Here is a 19703-nt window from a genome sequence, read left to right on the forward strand (position 1 = left end):
AACCATAATTCTTATAAAATCAAAACTTTTATTTACAAATATAAAAGATGAGAAATAACTGACACATTTTTACAAAAGTATTTACAGTTTTAGCAAAAACAAGCAGTCACGATCAGTTTGACGTCTGTGTTAGTAAACAATGTAAGGCTGGTCAAGAGAAATTGACAAAGTTGGGGTGTCCAAACTACGGTCCGCAGCAAATTATGAAAATAGCATTGAATATGGCCTGCAGGAGAAACTTCAATTCAGCCTACATTGTTGCAGTTCTCAGCTTTAACACTAGATAGAGCTAGGTAAACAGCACCTCTTCGTTAGCTCAAAACCTGACATGTTGAACTCAATATAATAAACTAGAATGTTGGTATTTTGTTTTACATACATAAAAAACCAATGGGATCCTTAACCCTCTGGATAATCTTGTTGCTTTTAACTCATTCATTGCCAGTGATTGACATCAAATCCATTTTACTGGGAAGGCTGGTATTGAATGTTTCAGCACCATTGACGGCCACAGATGACAGATGGGTGGGGGTGGGGGTTCTCGTCAATGGCATCCAATGAGTTAACACTTAAAATACATTTTAAAAACCTGATTTTTTTTTTTTTTAACCCCATTCCAGTCCTCTATTTAAGAAATGAAAGTGGAAGGACTTCAAGCTGGCTTTGCATCTTTGGATTCCTCTGAAAGGTCGCCTTTGAGGAAAAAAAAAAGTCTGAACACCCTGCCCTATGTGATCACAAATTGGTCTGTTCCTCTGTTGACCAGCCAGAGGCGGTGCCACATGGTTGTGCGTTTGAGGAAGTGGATGGCCCAGAATCATAGCCCAGTTTTTTCATGTCCTTCATTATGATGTTGAAGATGACTGTAACAAATCCTTGGGAGCAAACCCTTGTCACTGTAACAAACAACAAAAAAACGGGTAATTAATGCTGAGACACAAATTCATTCTTTTTGCTCTTATTCTTCACTTGTAGCATACAGAATGTAAATACAGTATTTAAAAAAAAAAGGGGGGGGCAAGTCTCCCAGACCCAGCAGGATGTGAAGCTACATGACTAATTTTCGAAAATTTCAATATACAGTATCTCACAAAAGTGAGCAGACCCCTCATATTTTTGCAGCTATATCTTTTCATGGGACAACAATAAAAAAAGGACTCATTGACATAATGAAAAGTAGTCAGTGTACTGCCTATATAACAGTGTGAATTTGTTTCTTCAAAATACAGCCATTAATTTCTAAACCACTGACAACCAAAGTGAGTAAACCCCAAAACTAAAATGCTGAAATTAAGCCCAGGGATCTTGCCTCTCCAGTGTCATGTGACACATAAGTGTTACAAGATCTTGCGTGAATAGGTGGCAGGTGTGTTAAGTTTGGTATTAGAGCTTTCACCAGGGGTCTCCAAATCCGTCCTCAAGGGCCACTATGTGTCCTGGTTTTTCTTCCTACCGATCGAGCAGAGACTTTAACCAATGAGGTTTCTGTTAAAACAAACGATTGCAGTTAACTGATTATATACTTTTAAGACATCAGATTGTTGAAAAGTTGTCGTCTTGGTTAGTTGGAATAAAATCCTTCACCCACTGCAGTCATATGTGGAATAGTTTGGAGACCCCTGGCTTACACACTCATACTGGTCACTGAAAGTTCAACATGGCATGTTGAACTCGTCTCAAACTCTGAAGATCTGAAAATCTAAATTGTTGCCCACCAAACAGATGGCCTAGATTATAAGATTTCAAACAACCTAAAACTGAGCTGCAGCACAGTGGCCAAAACCATCCAGCGATTTAACCGGACTACCGGACGCCTCTCCGTGGTAAGCCAAAGAAGATGGGTTCACGAGCGTCAGGTCCAGAGGTTGTCCATGGACACTGAACCAAGAGTGCTTTCAGCATTGCTCAAAAGGTTGAAGGTATTGGGGGTTAGCCCCCTGGTGCTCAGACCATACGCATAAAATTGGTCTGCATGCCTATCGCCCCGGAAGAATGCCTCTTCTAAAGAAAATGCACAAGGAAGCCCACAAACAGTTTGCTGAAGACAAGCAGACTAAGGACATGGATTACTGGAACAATGTCTTGTGGTCTGATGAGACCAAGATAAAATTGACCAGAAACTGCGGAAACCAATTGAGGGTTACTAAGACAAGTATCTACAAATCAAGCATGGTGATGGGGGAGTTATGGTCTGGGGCTGCAAGATTGCTGCTAGCATTGCGGAGCTACAGTTCATTGAGGGCAAGATGAAGGCCAACATGTAGTGTGACATAATGAAGCAGAGCATGATCCCCTCCCTCCGGAAATGTTGCTGCATAGTATTCACACTTTATAAACACACCTCTAAGATGAACACTGCCTTGCTAAAGGGCCTGAGGGTAAAGGTTATGGACTGGCCAAGCATGTCTCCCGACCTTAAATCTATTGAACACCTCTGGGGCATCCTCAAATGGAACGTAGAGGAGCATAAGGTTTCCAGTATCTGCCAGCTCCGTGATATCATCATGGAGGAGTGAAAGAGGACTCCAGTTGCAACCTGTGAAGCTGTGGTGAACTGCATGTCCAGGAGAGTGAAGTAATATTGCACCTTGGGTATTTTCACTCAAGTGTGTATTCACTTTTGTTGCCAGTGGTTTAGACATTAATAGCTGTATTTTTTAGGGAACAATAAGTTCACACTGTTGTAAAAGATTTACACAGAATACTTTTCATTGTGTCAAAGTGTCAGTTCTTCAATATTGTCCAGTGAAAAGATTAATTAAATATCTGCTGAAATGTGGGGGTTATTCAGTTTTCTGGAACACCTAACTGAAATATTAGTCTTTGTTTGAATTTCAAACAAATGTCAAATTTCTGAATATTGATGCTGGGGGAAAAAAAAAAAAAAAAAGTCCATCCCGCAACACATACCTTCTCGCCCTTCACCCTGGGCTACCACTTTTGGGTCAGTGTATTCTGGTCGACGTCCCCAGAGCCAACTAAAGAAAAGAAAATCTTAGATGGAGTCAATACAATTATTATTATTATTTTTTTAAATTGAAAATGTATGGGTTTTGATGAGAGATATGAAAATATATGCGATACATCAGGAATCAATTTATCGTTTTAAAAAGATGTCATTAATAGTGTCTGTTACCTCATTGGCTGCCATTGACTGTGCTAGAAATCCAATTCATTTTGTCTAGGAGGGGTGAATGCATAAAGTCCTCCCAGTTTAAATGAATTAAATATCTGTTGTTGTCAATGGCAGGCAATGAGTTACGAAAGACTCATTTGTTTACAAGAATGTTGCACTAATACAGTGGGGAGAACAAGTATTTGATACACTGCCAATGGGTTTTCCCATTGACTGTGTATCAAATACTTGTTCTCCCCACTGTATATGGTGCCGCTGTATATACAGATATGTTGCCCTGAAATATTCTGATAGTCTGTGAGGTTGTCAAAAGTTTTGGACCGATTGTCCGCAACAGTGCAAGAAAATAACCACTTTATTTTCCATTTAAAAATATTTTGGTTTTCTCCTCAATAGCAATATGTTAGACCAATTTCCTGGCCCATGTATCAATATACTGGACTGTCTCAGGAAATTAGAATACACAATATTCTAATTTTTTGAGACAGTCCTGTGTATATATACAGGACTGTCTCAGGAAATTAGAATACACAATATTCTAATTTTTTGAGACAGTCCTGTGTATATATACAGGACGGTCTCAGGAAATTAGAATACACAATATTCTAATTTCCTGAGACAGTCAGGAAATTAGAATACACAATATTCTAATTTTTTGAGACAGTCCTGTGTATATATACAGGACTGTCTCAGGAAATTAGAATACACAATATTCTAATTTCCTGAGACAGTCAGGAAATTAGAATATTGTATATTATATAATATAATAATAATATATATACACAGGACTGTCTCAAAAAATTAGAATATTGTGTATTCTAATTTCCTGAGACAGTCCAGTATGTTGTGTTCCCATATTGCAAGATTATAGTTATTGTGAGCCTTTTATCGCATATTGTGTCCCCCACCCCCACTTTTGAACGTGGCACTAATGTACAATTAGGTCCAGAAGTCAGATGCCAGGTTTTATAATGGACACAATCATGATGATGATGAGGAGGAAATCAATATTTGATTCAAGGTGTAGAATAAGCTTAATAAATTCAAATAAATAATGTAATTTCCTATGTTGGAATAGTAGCCACTTCTCTCCCTCTTCTCACTTTTCAGGATTTTAATGGTGCTGTATTTGGATATGTATAGACTTCTAACTGGTGCCCTGCAATTGGCTGGCAATCAGTTCAGGGTGTGCCCCGCTTCATGCTCATAGTTGGCTGGGATAGGTTTCTTTAGTTAAAACCCATTGTGGTGGTGCAAAAAGGCAAACTTATATACAGTGCCTTGCAAAAGTATTCGACCCCCTTGAACCTTGCAACCTTTTGCCACATTTCAGGCTTCAAACATAAAGATATAAAATTTTGATTTTTTGTCAAGAATCAACAACAAGTGGGACACAATCGTGAAGTGGAACAAAATTTATTGGATAATTTAAACTTTTTTAACAAATAAAAAACTGAAAAGTGGGGCGTGCAATATCATTCGGCCCCCTTGCGTTAATACTTTGTAGCGCCACCTTTTGCTCCAATTACAGCTGCAAGTCGCTTGGGGTATGTTTCTATCAGTTTTGCACATCGAGAGACTGACATTCTTGCCCATTCTTCCTTGCAAAACAGCTCGAGCTCAGTGAGGTTGGATGGAGAGTGTTTGTGAACAGCAGTCTTCAGCTCTTTCCACAGATTCTCGATTGGATTCAGGTCTGGACTTTGACTTGGCCATTCTAACACCTGGATACGTTTATTTTTTAACCATTCCATTGTAGATTTGGCTTTATGTTTTGGATCATTGTCCTGTTGGAAGATAAATCTCCGTCCCAGTCTCAGGTCTTGTGCAGATACCAACAGGTTTTCTTCCAGAATGTTCCTGTATTTGGCTGCATCCATCTTCCAGTCAATTTTAACCATCTTCCCTGTCCCTGCTGAAGAAAAGCAGGCCCAAACCATGATGCTGCCACCACCATGTTTGACAGTGGGGATGGTGTGTTCAGGGTGATGAGCTGTGTTGCTTTTACGCCAAACATATCGTTTTGCAATGTGGCAAAAAAGTTCAATTTTGGTTTCATCTGACCAGAGCGCCTTCTTCCACATGTTTGGTGTGTCTCCCAGGTGGCTTGTGGCAAACTTTAAACCAGACTTTTTATGGATATCTTTGAGGATTGGCTTTCTTCTTGCCACTCTTCCATAAAGGCCAGATTTGTGCAGTGTACGACTGATTGTTGTCCTATGGACAGACTCTCCCACCTCAGCTGTAGATCTCTGCAGTTCATCCAGAGTGATCATGGGCCTCTTGGCTGCATCTCTGATCAGTTTTCTCCTTGTTTGAGAAGAAAGTTTGGAAGGACGGCCGGGTCTTGGTAGATTTGCAGTGGTCTGATGCTCCTTCCATTTCAATATGATGGCTTGCACAGTGCTCCTTGAGATGTTTAAAGCTTGGGAAATCTTTTTGTATCCAAATCCGGCTTTAAACTTCTCCACAACAGTATCTCGGACCTGCCTGGTGTGTTCCTTGGTTTTCATAATGCTCTCTGCACTTTAAACAGAACCCTGAGACTATCACAGAGCAGGTGCATTTATACAGAGACTTGATTACACACAGGTGGATTCTATTTATCATCATCGGTCATTTAGGACAACATTGGATCATTCAGAGATCCTCACTGAACTTCTGGAGTGAGTTTGCTGCACTGAAAGTAAAGGGGCCAAATAATATTGCACGCCCCACTTTTCAGTTTATTTGTTAAAAAAGTTTAAATTATCCAATAAATGTTGTTCCACTTCACGATTGTGTCCCACTTGTTGATTCTTGACAAAAAAATTAAATTTCATATCTTTATGTTTGAAGCCTGAAATGTGGCGAAAGGTTGCAAGATTCAAGGGGGCCGAATACTTTTGCAAGGCACTGTATAACTCACATGTTCAATATTGACCTGTCAACCAACCTTGTGAACTTTTGAAGTCTCCATGTGGGTTCAGGAACAAACATGGGAAGGGTCCTTTTATGTCTGAGGGTCAACAAAGAGTGAATATGTTTGACACATTTAAAATGGCATACAATAACCACTTGCTAGATACCTTAGAACTGAGAAGAACTGTTTTGATACATATTTTGATACAGCTTTTGTTTATAGTGTTGCGGCAGGTGTGTGTTTGTGTCTAATAGCAATACAAGAACATTCAAGAAAAAAAACAGGCGTTTTCTGAATGTGATAATCATATAAGATGTAGAGTTGATAAGGGAAGCACTGACTTTCCAGGTGTTAAAGGGATGTGTATTGCTCCATAACCTCTGACCACATCATTGCCAAATACGTCTGGTCCATACACACTCAACACAAGTTGAGGCCCTAAGTTAAAACAACACATATTAAAACATTTATATTTTATCATATTGAGTGAAATGATATCATTCTGTCTTTATGTGTAAGAGAGATACTCACATCCTGAGGGGTTTGTACTCTTAAAAGTTATATCCAGTGGGAAGTTCCATATCAGTTTTTGTGACTGTCTGCCTTTACATGTTATTTGAGTGATGCCTTCCTCCAAACCCTACAGAGAGGCAAACATATGAATATTCCTATTTGAATTTTCAACATATTCTTTGGATGCAAGTAGAAGATGCAAATTCGGAACAGTAAGACAGACCTGCAAAGTATTGCAACATTCCACATCACAACTGATAATCTTAACAGTCAAAATAGTAGAAATAGTTCTCAATATGATGTAGCCCAATACAGGATATTCGTTACCAAAGTAAATAAAAGCCATCTGATGGTGCCAAACAAAAATGAGCATGTGTATTTTTGGGAATGATTAGCTGTCGCACTGGCTCTTGTTAAATTGTTCACCTGACCATAAAGTTGTGACTGGAATTTGTGCAAAAATTAGAAGAACCACGGTCTAAAAAAAAAAAAAAAAGCTGCAACTCTGGTTATGACAAACAAACAAAAAACTTTAAATATTCACAAATAGTCTAATGTTAAAATTACTCATGTATATGGCGGAAAACAGACAAGGCTGAAAAAGCAGTTTCTGCTCTTGCACCCTTCTTTAAAATAAACTTCTTTAGTTTAAGCCAAAGGAACTGTTGTGTTTGATAGAACAATATGTCTATATGCTGCCATAGCAGATTCATGAAGAAATAACCCCCCGGACTATTTTAAATTAGTCCGTTTTAACCTGGAAACCCCTGTTTACAGATGTCACGCAACCGATTTTGTTTCAACCCAGCCATAAGAAGGTAAGTAATTATACTTGTTATTCGAAATGTCAGTCAATTTTAGCTTAGAATGATTAATTGATGTCTAATATTTAGTTAAAAAAAAAATAATAATAAGTCACGTAAGTCCTCATACGTATCGCTTAATTGTATTTTTTTTGTTTGTTTTGTTACTGTCACATTTTCCCCAATATTTCAGATGATAAATAAATGATCCAAACAATGACAAAAAAAAAAGAAAAGAAATTTAATAGGGTAAATATATGAAAAAGAAAATCTCGACCACTCCTTGATGTCTGATTTCTGCATCGCAACCGTTGTTATATTACCATGTTTCACCCATAAAGTCCCTAAAAAATTCAGCTGTGGCCATTCACAGCTGTGTCTTGACACTCGGTGATACATGCTACATGGAGTTTTTGGATCAAATAGAGGCAAGTACACGATAATCTCTCATTAAAATCAGTGTTGTTTTCGTCAACGATGACTGTAACAAAAATATTTAATCGATGAACAATTTTTTTCATGTTAACGACGAGAAGATAACAAGCTAAAAACGTGTTTGGGAGACAAAAAACATAACGAGACAAATGCCAGTTTTCGTCTGATGAGACTAAAACGAGCCGAGAATGCACCAGTTTCCGTCACATGTTCACAATGTATGACATTTTTATGTGTAGTTAGCTTGCATTGTCTGGTTGTGTCACTCATGTGACTTGCTGTGTCCCCCCCCCCCCCAACTCACCAGTGTCCTCTCCATTTTTGCTTGTTTTGAAACACACACGATAAGATTTATTTTCTTATCTTGGCAAGAGAGGATATGCAATGTTGGTTTAGCCTTTAAAGGTCTGTGCTGGGGAATCATCACGCATTCATGGTGTTAGCACAGCATTCACATTTGCGTTAGCATTAGGAAAATGCTAACGTTGAGCGTCCTCTTAAAGACTTTTTTTTTTTTTTTTTTTAATACATAAAGTCTGTTACGTCCAGGTGTTTATAATTAATTGAAAATAATCTATTGTTTTCCTGCTGAGTGTGTATTATCACCAAGTTGGCGTTGTCCTTGTCGGTGCTGCAATATTTGCTCTTCTGTCAATGTTCATTCAAAATAGTTGGAAACCTTTATTTATTTATTTAGTTTTTTTTTTTTGGAATAAAACTTGAATTTTACAGACGAAAACATTTTGAGTAAACGTCGATTAAAAATAGATGAAATTAGTCTAGTTTTTGTTGACGAAAACACAAGACTAAGACAAATCCATTTTGGAATGACTGAAATATGACTAAGACTAATGAGTATTATCGTCCAAAAGACTAAGACAAAGACGAAAATTAAAAAGGCTGCCACAAAGAACACTGGTTAAAATCATGGAGTCTTTAATTATGCTCTCTCATGCTCTCACCTTCAGTTAGGGTTTTGCTGTTTAATTTTTTTTTTTTTTAATGCCCTCTTGTTCAAAAAATCTCTTCCCTCAGAAAATTGAGAATTTAAGCTTTCCATTGATGTATCAAACATGCATATAGGACAATTTTGAAATTTGGCCAAATTGGGGGTCTCAGAGCGGAACTTCAAGTCACCTGAGTGTTTTCCGTCATACAAGGGGCATTCAAAAAGTAATGCACTGAAGTGCATTGCTCGTACAGAATTTTACCAATCTTGTTTATATTTGGCAAAAACATGATAGGACACACCTTTTTGCGATTGTTATATGTTTTTTTTTTTCTTATTTTCAGATTATTAAAGCTTAAACTAGCTTCCAAAATGGCTGCCCCTCTTGAAGCTCGTCAGAAACAAAGAGCTGTAATTGAATTCCTTGTTGCAGGGGGAGAAACCCCTCTGAGGATTCACAATGGGCTAAAAATGTCTACAAGGATGATACCATAGACTATAGTACTGTCAGAAGATGGGTACAGTGATTTAAAAACAGTACTGAAGACCATGAAGGAAATCAATGGAATGGCATCACCCGAATTCACCAAGGACCAAAAAGTTCAAGGCCCAAAAGTCAGCTGGCAAAATTATGGCCACCGTTTTTTGGGGTTCTCAAGGTGTAATCCTTGTGGATTCTTGCCAAAGGGGTAAACCATTAGATAACTCTGAGGTATACATTGAGACTCTTAGGAAGCTCAAAGCAAGAATTCGACGTGTTCGGCTCAACCTGGGCATGGCAAATGTGCTCCTCCAGCATGACAATGCACGTCCTCACACAAGCATCAGGACCATGGAGGTCATCACTTCATTTGGATGGACTGTGATACAACATCCGCCATATTCTCCTGATTTGGCACCGTCAGACTACCACCTCTTTGGTCCAATGAAAGAAGGACTCCAGGGCAACCAATATGGCAATGACGATGAAGTGAAAACTGCTGTAAAGAATTGGCTTAGAGATCAACCGGCTGAGTTCTACAACACTGGTATACATGCCCTCGTTCATAGGTGGACTGTAGCTCTTGAGCGAGGTGGAGACTATGTGGAGAAGCAAAAATGTAATTCTGACACTTGTACCTTTCTTTTGATGTATAATACATGCTGGGTGCTTTACTTTTTGAATACCCCTCGTATTTTCTAGATCAGGGGTGGCCAACCCTGGTCCTCGAGAGCCGCAATCCAGCTTGTTTTCCATGTCTCCCCCCTTTAACACACCTGAATCAAATTATCAGGATTGTTATCAGGCAACTGCAGAGCTTGCTGATGAGCTAATAATTTGATTCAGGTGTGTTAAAGGAGGGAGACATGGAAAACAAGCCGGATTGTGGCTCTCGAGGACCAGGGTTGGCCACCCCTGTTCTAGATTGTACAGTGTTTTGTCACACTTAAACCCTTTTGTGCACAAATTGTTTTTTTTTTTGTTTTTTTTTTCAAACCCTGGTTTAATTGCTACTCATTTAAATCATTGGCTGCCATTGAAGGCGGAAGATGACCTTCACAGCCAGTCTTCCTGGTTTAAATGAATTGGACGGCTATCGAGTTAAATACTATGGAAGGAAAATAATAATGAATCAACATTCATGTTAATTGGGGCTGTAATCAGTGTGTACTTCCGTTTTTATTAATTTACATTTCATTCATTTTGTTTGATTTAACGTATTTGATTTAAAAAAAAAAAAAATATATATATATATATATATATACATACAATAATGTTTAATAACAAAAGCTAATATTTAATTTTTATAATTTTTTCTAAATGACCAAAAAGTTAAAGGGTTAAAGGTGTTTAGTGTCAACTTTTGAATAGCTGTTTACTGTCCCTGAAAGGGTCAAAATTATTTTCTATAGAAGAGTGAACATATTTCGAGATGACGGGTACTCACGGTAGTGGGCATCCAGTCTTGGCCGTAAACGAAGCAGTATTTGCAGTACAAGTCGTCATAACAAGGAAACTGAAAGAAAAACACGTCGTTCTCATTAAATGAACTGAAGTTATTTACGCCCCAGTGTCACAGGCATGGTTTACGCTTGACATGAATCGTTGATGCTAACTGCTAGTGTTTGGCATCAGGCTAATCGCGAGGCAAAACTCACATTCGCTCCCTCGATCTGTCCGTTCACCGAGAGAAGGAACACAGATGGATTGCTTGTAGCCATTCCGGTTCGAATCGGTAAATCTAATTTCGTTTTGAGAATACTATAGTTTGAAAAGCTACATTTAGCATGCTTGTCTTGGTATCCAAAGCCTCTCAGTTGCTAAGGCGACGCGTGCTCCACCCTATGGTACTACATGAGGGACAAACTAAGGGGAAACACAAAAGAAAGAGCTATGTCACTTGATGCCCACAAGGTAGCAGCAGTGTAGCAAATACTATAAACCGGGCATACCGGAAGCTTTAAAAAATCAGGGGGAAAGTGCAGGGAAACAAACCAAAAACAAGTAGGCTAATTATTACCAAGACCCTGTTTGGCTTATGCACAGTGTAGAATAGTTGAGGGGACACTAAAGGAAAAAAAAAAAATTATGATATTTTCAAATCCCATTCACTTTAAGGGGTGTGACAATATATTGGTACCTCTACATATGAATTTAATTCGTTCCAGGATCTGGTTTGTTAGTCGAAATGGTAGTATGTGTTACACCGCAGCATGAGGCCTGTGTGTTTTTCTTTTTCTCCCACATTGTCATGAGCACCCACCTGTTCTGCACACCTGATCTTCATCACAGCCTCCCTAGTACTTATACTAGGGTGACCATATTTTGAGTTCCAAAAAAGAGGACATTTTGCCCGGCCTCGAGATACTTGAATTTTACTCGAAGTTCACTCAAAGATGCCTATATCACTTTAATATATTTAAAGTGTGCCTCCTCCATCTGGACAGAAAAAATCAGTTTTATTTAAAAAAAAAAAAAAAAAAAAAAAAGCCAAATAGTATATATTATATACTATATGGAAATAAGTTTTTTGCTCAACAGGCTTTATTTTTACTAAAAAATAATCCAAAAAAAAAAAAAAGCACTTTAAATAATGAAAACAAATATAGATCATGCAGACCCATGGAAATATAGTACAGATATTATAGTATAGACACACAGTAGGCGTGTGGCACATAAACATTTTTATAAATTATTATCACGACAATTGTCGTTGAGAAATTGTAATTTTTATTCTCATTCAATGTTCTAGATTGCACGCGAACAATAACTAAAATAAACTGACAAACTATTCAACCGGCATGTTTCCAAACGCAGCAGTTCAAAACTACGTTTCCCATAATGCGTAGCGCGGCTTCGTTAGCTCACTGATTGCTACCCTATTAGCGAGTACCGGGAGACGAGGCAAAATCAAACTTTGCTATATAAATTTAAAATCATCTGTAGCACAACGATGCAACACCAAACGGGATTTTACAGATCACGCCAGTACAAACCTCCGACAGAAGTCAACAGTTGCCATTATATACGTATTTATAGTAAAACACTTAACAACTGTGCAGGCGCTCCCACTTAGAATATAATACTAACATTCAATCAAATACATGAATGCAGAACAATTAATACAAGACTAATACAACATACTGCATTTCTTTGTACCCATATATTGTATAGTATATAACAGAAGACACATGAGCGACATTAACAGAAGATAAACTTACAGAAAGGTGTACGTTGCACTATAAACGTCTCTTAAAACTACTCCTTATTGTAGTCTGTAACTGCCTGTTTTCTTGCCAAACCGTCAACCCAGTAGATGGCGGTAATGCCCCATAGTACAAGGGGTAAACTGTACTCGTTCTCCCGGCCTTACTAGTAGGAGCCACGACAACGCAGGCAAGCGCTGCCCCCCAGCGGCCGGAGGGATTCTCTTCAAATTGATCCTGTGAAAAATCATAAAAACCGGACATTTTCATGAATTTATAAAACCCGACCGGATTACGAGGACACGACGTGAAAGTAGGACATGTCCGGGCAAAAGAGAACATTTGGTCACCCTAACTTATACACTCTCAGCCCTCTGCCTCAGTGCCAGTTTTTTAGTCCTTAAAGAAATTTATGAGCATTACCTGTCATCTTGCCTTCCCAGACCTTGATAATGTGAAGCCTCATGAGGCATTGCACCACATGAGCAAATTGGTTCGAGAAAGGGTTGATTTCTCGGAGCTTCATGTGTCCACAGAACCATCTACTGGCTAAGTGTATAGTCACTAGTGATGGTGAGATGAAGCTTTGTGAGGCACCGAACCACTTGAGCCAATTCGTTCAGAAAGGGTTAATTTCTCGAAGCTTCATGTGAGCACGGTACCCCCTACTGGTAAGTGTATGATCACAGTCAGTTGTCTTTCAACGACATGAGTGATTCATTGATTTTGTGTATGCGTGTGTGTCTCTGAGGAATTCATTTACAAAATATTGTTTGAGCAAATCCTCTATGTACATAGATTATCACTTACTGTATCTGTATACAGTAATCCCTCACTTATCGCTATTAATGGGGACCGGAACCGACCACATAAAGTGAAAAACTGCAAAATAGGGTCACCCACCCCCTTCCGTTTTTAACATAATTATGTTTGGTGTATCTATAATATCAATAAGTGTATATAAAATCCTATAAAACATATGTTATCATTAGAACATTAAAGAATAGTTTGAAAAATAAACAAGAAATTAATATAAATAACATATATGAAATAATGTATAACTAATACATACTGTATATTCATTCTCTCATGATACGTGTGTGGCGGTGTGTGTAAGTGTACATAAATACGTAGATGAAAATCAAGTGTACATAAATATATTTTTAGAACTTTTCTTACTTTGACAAGTAGAGGTGGGAATCTTTGGGCACCTAATGATTTTATTACAATTAAGAGGCACCGATTCAATTATAAATCGATTATTGATGCACCCCCTCGCTTGTAATGTTTTGTACATTAGTTCCAAAATTGTTCAAAAATCCTCTCAGGCTGAACCAAACTACTATTTTAGTATCAAGTTAACAGTTAAAAACTGTAAATAAAAGTCTCAAGTCCCCATGCTGTATCAGCAGCTTTAAACTACATTCAATTAATTTAATGTTGTGAATCAAACGTTAAAGTTGTTAAAATTGCTCCCGTTATTCCATAATTTCCCTTCGGTCTACTTTCGACATGTCAACATTTTAAAACTGTTTCATCAGTTAAAGATAGATTCAAGTCAAGATTTTGCTGATTTAGGGGTATTTTAGATAAAAAGTAATTAGGTTCGCTACAACAGAGCCTTCGAGAGAAGTCTACTGCTTTAAGATGGCATCTGTTTAGTAGCGCCGGCAAGTCTGTCATGTCGCATCTAGTTCTTTGTACATGTTCTAACGCCATCGTCTGTCATTTCACATCTAGTTCTACATATATGTGATATCTACCATAGCCGTATGTTGCCGTATATTTGTAGCAACTAGCAACTAGGCGCTGTTTGTAGCGGCTGTCTGCCGCAGTAAGGTGGTATTTTTATTTTATTTTTTTAATCTAGCGTCATGAATCGAACATGATATTTACCCTCGGTCCATTCCTAATTGCGTCCCGAAGACCGCGCTGACTGTGTTTTATTTCCGCTTTACCTGGTATAATTCAATAATTGGAATTTGGATGTTTGTGAATGTGAATAATCTAAGAATTGGGAATTTCACACGCCTCCAATAACAAGATACTTATAACAAGATTAAAAAATCTGCGATTTACTGACTGTGCGAAAGTTGATCCGCGAAGTAGTGAGGGATTAATGTAATACTATGTCCGTGTCACAATGATTCCCAAAATGGTATTATCATTATATGGCAGGTTGTGCAATATTTTTTTCTGAAATTGGCATGAATATAATCAGGCAGAGGACTGTAACAGTGTAACCTAAACATTAAAGTGCAGAATTGGGGTGGGGGTGGGAGTTCATCCATTTTCATTCAAAAATAAAAGTTTTTCCACACAGGAGAAGTCCTTTTTCTTGCTGGCTCGATCCTATCGACCAACAACTGTACTAACCCTTCTCTCCTCACTCCTAAACCTTTCACTCTCGAAACTCCTCCAAACTATCCACTCTCACCTGATCACAACTCTCCTTCAAACACCCACATTTTGAATGTAGCCAGAGGTGTAGCGAGCTGTCAAACCGCACAGCAAAATCTGAAGCACTCCCTGAAGCACCCATGGTACAGATAGGCAGCGAGGCTTCAGACGTCATCGTTTTCGGAACCTCCCCTAAATGAAGTGAGTCTCAGCACACACTTTGCGGAAACGTCCCTTCAGTACTCAACAGATGCTTCATTACATCACTAACAATTACACATAGCAAAACAAATTAATTATAAATACAAATCACAATAAAAATGTAACAAATTGGGTTCTAATGTGACAATTGTGTTTTGCATGCTGTTCCTGAACACACTGTGTTACGGACGAGAGAGGTGTGGAAGAGTGTGGAGTTTTTACTTTCTCTTTTCATGTTATTGTTTGCTTTGGCTACGGCGGACAGTAGACGTGTTGTGTTGCACAAGTTCTGAAATAAATGATTAAAAACTTGACGAAGCTGGAAAAATCCTTCCTATGTTACAATAAAAATAATAAATCGGAAATAAAACATTTTTATTGTCACCTTAACTTATAATGACTATTGAACGGAGGTCTGAGGAGACGGGGGTGGAGTACAGGAGGATACATCTGCTTGAGGACCGTTGCGGTCGTAGACATATCCCAGCAATATTGTCGAGCCAGATCACTCACACACACCACTCTCAAATTGTTCTATCATTTCGTTTTGTAATTGTATTTAGCCTTTTTTTACTCGCCCGAAATTTTCTACTGGAGTAGTGTCCATGTTAAAGCTACCATTGACAGTGCTGGAGGTCCAATTCATTTTGACTGGGAGGGGGGTGAATGAAATAATTCATTCGCCCCCTCCAAGCAAAAATTAATTGGACATCTATTGTCTATTGCAGGCACTGAATTAAGACTAATTAATTCAAAAGAACACTGCACTAATATAGTGTTGTTGTTTTCATTTACAGAAACATTGAAATATTCTGCCAGTCTGTAAGGATGAAGGAGGAAATTTTTGAGATTGTCTGCATCAGTGCAGTGCAAAAATATTAACATTATCTATTTTTCCATTTAGAAATTGGGTATTTTTCACTCCTATATTTTAAATTGTTTTCTTGATCCATGTATCGATAATTGTTGTTTTGCTATATTGTGAGACGTCGTGACCATTGTATCAAAAATCGTCTTGTATTGTGTGTACCCAATGGTTCCCACTCTCACTTTTTTATACAGAGGTATCACTCATTTTTTTGTCTTGGGCCACATAATACCTATGCGATGTAATGTTACTTCATTTTGTATTATATTTATTCCGTTATAAGAAATTACTACGGCAGTTTGTTTGCATTATCTGATTTTCATAGCTGAAAATCAAGTGTTCACAAAGGCTATAATTTTCCCTGTCTGTCTGCCCAACCCATGTTTCACATGTTTTTCTCTCTGTGTGTCAGACATGTCACAATGTCTTGCTGGCACACAGCACTGTGCACTCCCCTCGCTGTGTGATTCGCTGACCTTTTACTGCTGCCCAAACATCTTACCATAGGTGCTTTAAAGGAAATAGACGGGTCCACACGCACACAGATGTTAATGGATAATATTGAGGGGGACAGTAGGACCAATGGAAGAAAATCACTCCCGATCGTATATTTTTGCGCGAGTCTGAGTTGCCTGATTTTGTGTTAATATAAATTCATTTAAAGTGGGAAGGTTGGCATTGAGTGATCACGTTTCACTGCCAATGATGGCGATAGACATCCAATTTGATTTGAGGGCTGGCTGCAATCATTCGATATCTGCAGGGCCTCCCAGTCAAAATGGATTGGACCTCTATCACTGTCAATAGCGGGCAATGAGTTGATACTTAACAATAATACTACGTATATATATATATATATATATTTTTTTGTTTTGTTTTGTTTTGTTTTTTAAGACTGATTTTAAAAACCTGATCTTTTTTTTTTTTTTACCAGAATTCGATTTTCTGAAAATGTTATTGTGCTGATTAAGCGATCGGATCGGGGACATCCCTAGACGTATGAGGGAATACAGTGGTAACTGCCAATAAATACAAAAAAATATTAAAAGTATCTATACATTTCCATTAGTTTATTAATTTTCACTCAGATCCTTTTCAGATGCAATATACATTTTGAATACTGCCCACTTTTAACACAAACTTGCCGACAAAGAGAGCAGCAGCTGATTAGATCCTTCAGCTTGACCAGGACTCATCTGTGTTAGCACTGCCAAAAGAATGCGGTCCCTAGTGGTCTGATCCTAATGGCTCCTGTTATCTCTACTGAATAGCCCCTAGACATAACTTGGCATGGGTAAACACATAGTCAGCTGACGGCCATATATCCCCGAATTGAAGTGTCGTGTTACTGCAACTTTTTCATTCACTTATCGTGTTTTTGTAGAGAAATTTGCTAAAAGTTAAAGGAGTGCTGCGTTGAAAATGTTTTCAACTGATGTTCATGTCTCATTGGATAATTAGGATTATGGACCAAATTATACTGACTGGAAATTTTGATCATTATTATATCATTGTTATTTATCATGTTTTGTAAAACATCCAGTTTTACTGCAGTGCTTTACACAAACAATATTAAAAATATTTTCAGTTTAAATTAAAATGTATTATTTTGGAATACATAAGGATTATGGCAATTAATAGTAATTTAAAACTGACCTAATTGAATGAATACGCAATGTCCTTATTTGACCTCACTTGCCATGAACCTAAAACAAGGGTTCAACAAACAATGAATGTTGATCACTTTAACCGCAATATAACAATATGGTGATTATGGCTGCAGCTATTGATTATTTAGGTAATTGATTAATCTATCTAGTTCGATGATCGATTTTGTACTCGTGTCATCGGACTTGCAGCCGCATGTTTTGGACACTTGGGTGAAGAGAGGGGTGGAGCTGTCAACTGATCACCACCTGGTGGTGTGTTGGCTCCGATGGCGGGGGAAGATGCTGGCCAGACCTGGCAGGCCCAAACGTTTTGTGAGGGTCTGCTGGGAACGTCTGGCAGAATCCCCTGTCAGAAAGAGTTTCAACACCCACCTCCGGCAAAACATCTCCCTTGTCCCGGGGCAGGTGGGGGACATTGAGTCGGAGTGGGCCATGTTCCGCTCCTCCATTGTTGAGGCGGCCGATCGGAGCTGTTGCCGTAAGGTGGTTGGTGCCTGTCATGGCGGCAATCCCCGAACCGAAGGGATGCCGTCAAGCTGAAGAAGGAGGCCTAGCGGGCCTTTTTTGCCTGTGGGACTCCGGAGGCAGCTGACAGGTACCGGCTGGCCAAGCGGACTGCAGCTATGGTGGTCGCCAAGGCAAAAACTCGGACATGGGAGGAGTTCGGTGAGGCCATGGAAAACGACTTCCGGACGGCTGCGTGGAAATTCTGGTCCACCATCTGGCGTCTGATGAGAGGAAAGTAGTGCACCATTAACACTGTGTATAGTGAAGATGGGATACTGCTGACCTCGACTCGGGACGTCGTGAGTCGGTGGGGAGAATACTTCGAAGCCCTCCTCAATTCCACCGACACGCCTTCCTTTGAGGAAGCAGAGTCTGGGGACTCCGAGGTTGGCTCTCCGATTTCTGGGGTGGAAGTCACTGAGGTGGTTGGAAAGCTCCTCGGTGGCAGGTTTTTGCAGATGATGTGGTGCTGTTGGCTTCATCAAGCTGTGACCTCCAACTCTCACTGGAACGGTTCGCGGCCAAATGTGAAGTGGTTGGGATGAAGATCAGCACCTCCAAATCCTCAGTCGGAAAAGGGTGGAGTGCCCTATCCGGGTCGGGGATGAGATCCTGCCCCAAGTCGAGGAGTTCAAGTATCTTGGGGTCTTGTTCACGAGTGAGGGTAGGAGGGAGTGAGAGGTCGACAGGCGGATCGGTGCAGCGTCCGCATTAATGCAGACGCTGCACCGGTCCGGTCTCGATTTACCAGTCAATCTACGTTCCTACTCTCACCTATGGTCACGAGCTGTGGGTCGTGACCAATAGAACAAGATCCCGGATACAAGCGGCCGAGATGAGTTTCCTTCACAGGTGCGGGCTCTCCGCTTAGAGACAGGGTGAGAAGCTCGGTCATCCGGGAGGGACTCAGCGTTGAGCCGCTACCCCTCTGCGTCGAGAGGAGCCAGCTGAGGTGGCTCGGGCATCTGGTTCGGATGCCTCCTGGACGCCTCCCCGGAGAGGTGTTCCGGGCATGTCCCACCGGTGGAAGGCCCCGGGGATGACCCAGGACACGCTGGAGAGACTATGTCTCTCGGCTGGACTGGGAACGCCTTGGGATCCCGCCGGAGGAGCTGGTTGAAGTGGCTGGGGAGAGGGAAGTCTGGGCTTCCCTGTTAAAGCTGCTGCCCCCGCGACCCGACCCCGGAGCAAGCAGAAGATGATGGATGGATGGATGGATGGATGATTAATCTATCAATTAGTTCAAATAATTTGATTTAAACATTTGATGGGTTGCAGAATTTTAAGATATATAAAACAAATACTAAAATTTCATGTATTAATGCTTGCAATAATATTTATTTTTGACTTGCTTAGATTAGACTTTCTAAAGAGCAATTATGCAAATACAAAATAAAATTCTGGCGTTTTTCTTCAAACTATTCAGAATTGCATAGAGAAATAAATTTAAGTTTAAATTAAAAATACTCTAGCTCTAAACGATGTAAAAATAAATAAATAAATAAATAAATAAATAAATAAATAAATAATTGGATCCAAATCCAACAAAAGAACAATTAGCAAAAGTCCGCTAGCTTAATTGGTACAAAATGCTAACATTGTTCTGCAATGCTCTTAACAAATCGTTCAAAT

At 39.3% G+C, this 19703-nt stretch overlaps 1 protein-coding gene across 3 annotated transcripts; it reads right to left on the minus strand.

Annotated features, from left to right (window-relative positions):
• Nucleotides 1–111: 111 nt before the first annotated feature.
• b9d1 (B9 protein domain 1) lies at nucleotides 112–11087 on the minus strand. Of its 3 annotated transcripts, none has more exons than XM_057817413.1 (7): nucleotides 10878–11087; nucleotides 10667–10735; nucleotides 6570–6678; nucleotides 6380–6476; nucleotides 6060–6134; nucleotides 2911–2978; nucleotides 112–896 (listed from the first exon to the last, which is right to left on the minus strand). In XM_057817413.1, the coding sequence occupies exons 1-7, from the start codon at nucleotides 10938–10940 to the stop codon at nucleotides 736–738; spliced, it is 642 nt and encodes a 213-aa protein (XP_057673396.1). In that variant the 5' UTR covers nucleotides 10941–11087; the 3' UTR covers nucleotides 112–735. The 3 variants fall into 3 exon arrangements, with proteins under 3 accessions (XP_057673396.1, XP_057673397.1, XP_057673398.1); XM_057817414.1 differs by having other exon boundaries at nucleotides 6072–6134; nucleotides 10878–11081; XM_057817415.1 differs by lacking the exon at nucleotides 6060–6134 and having other exon boundaries at nucleotides 10878–11085.
• Between the last annotated feature and the right edge of the window lie 8616 nt (nucleotides 11088–19703).

Source organism: Corythoichthys intestinalis, chromosome 16, assembly GCF_030265065.1.
Source record: "Corythoichthys intestinalis isolate RoL2023-P3 chromosome 16, ASM3026506v1, whole genome shotgun sequence".
Taxonomy (NCBI): Eukaryota; Metazoa; Chordata; class Actinopteri; order Syngnathiformes; family Syngnathidae; genus Corythoichthys; species Corythoichthys intestinalis.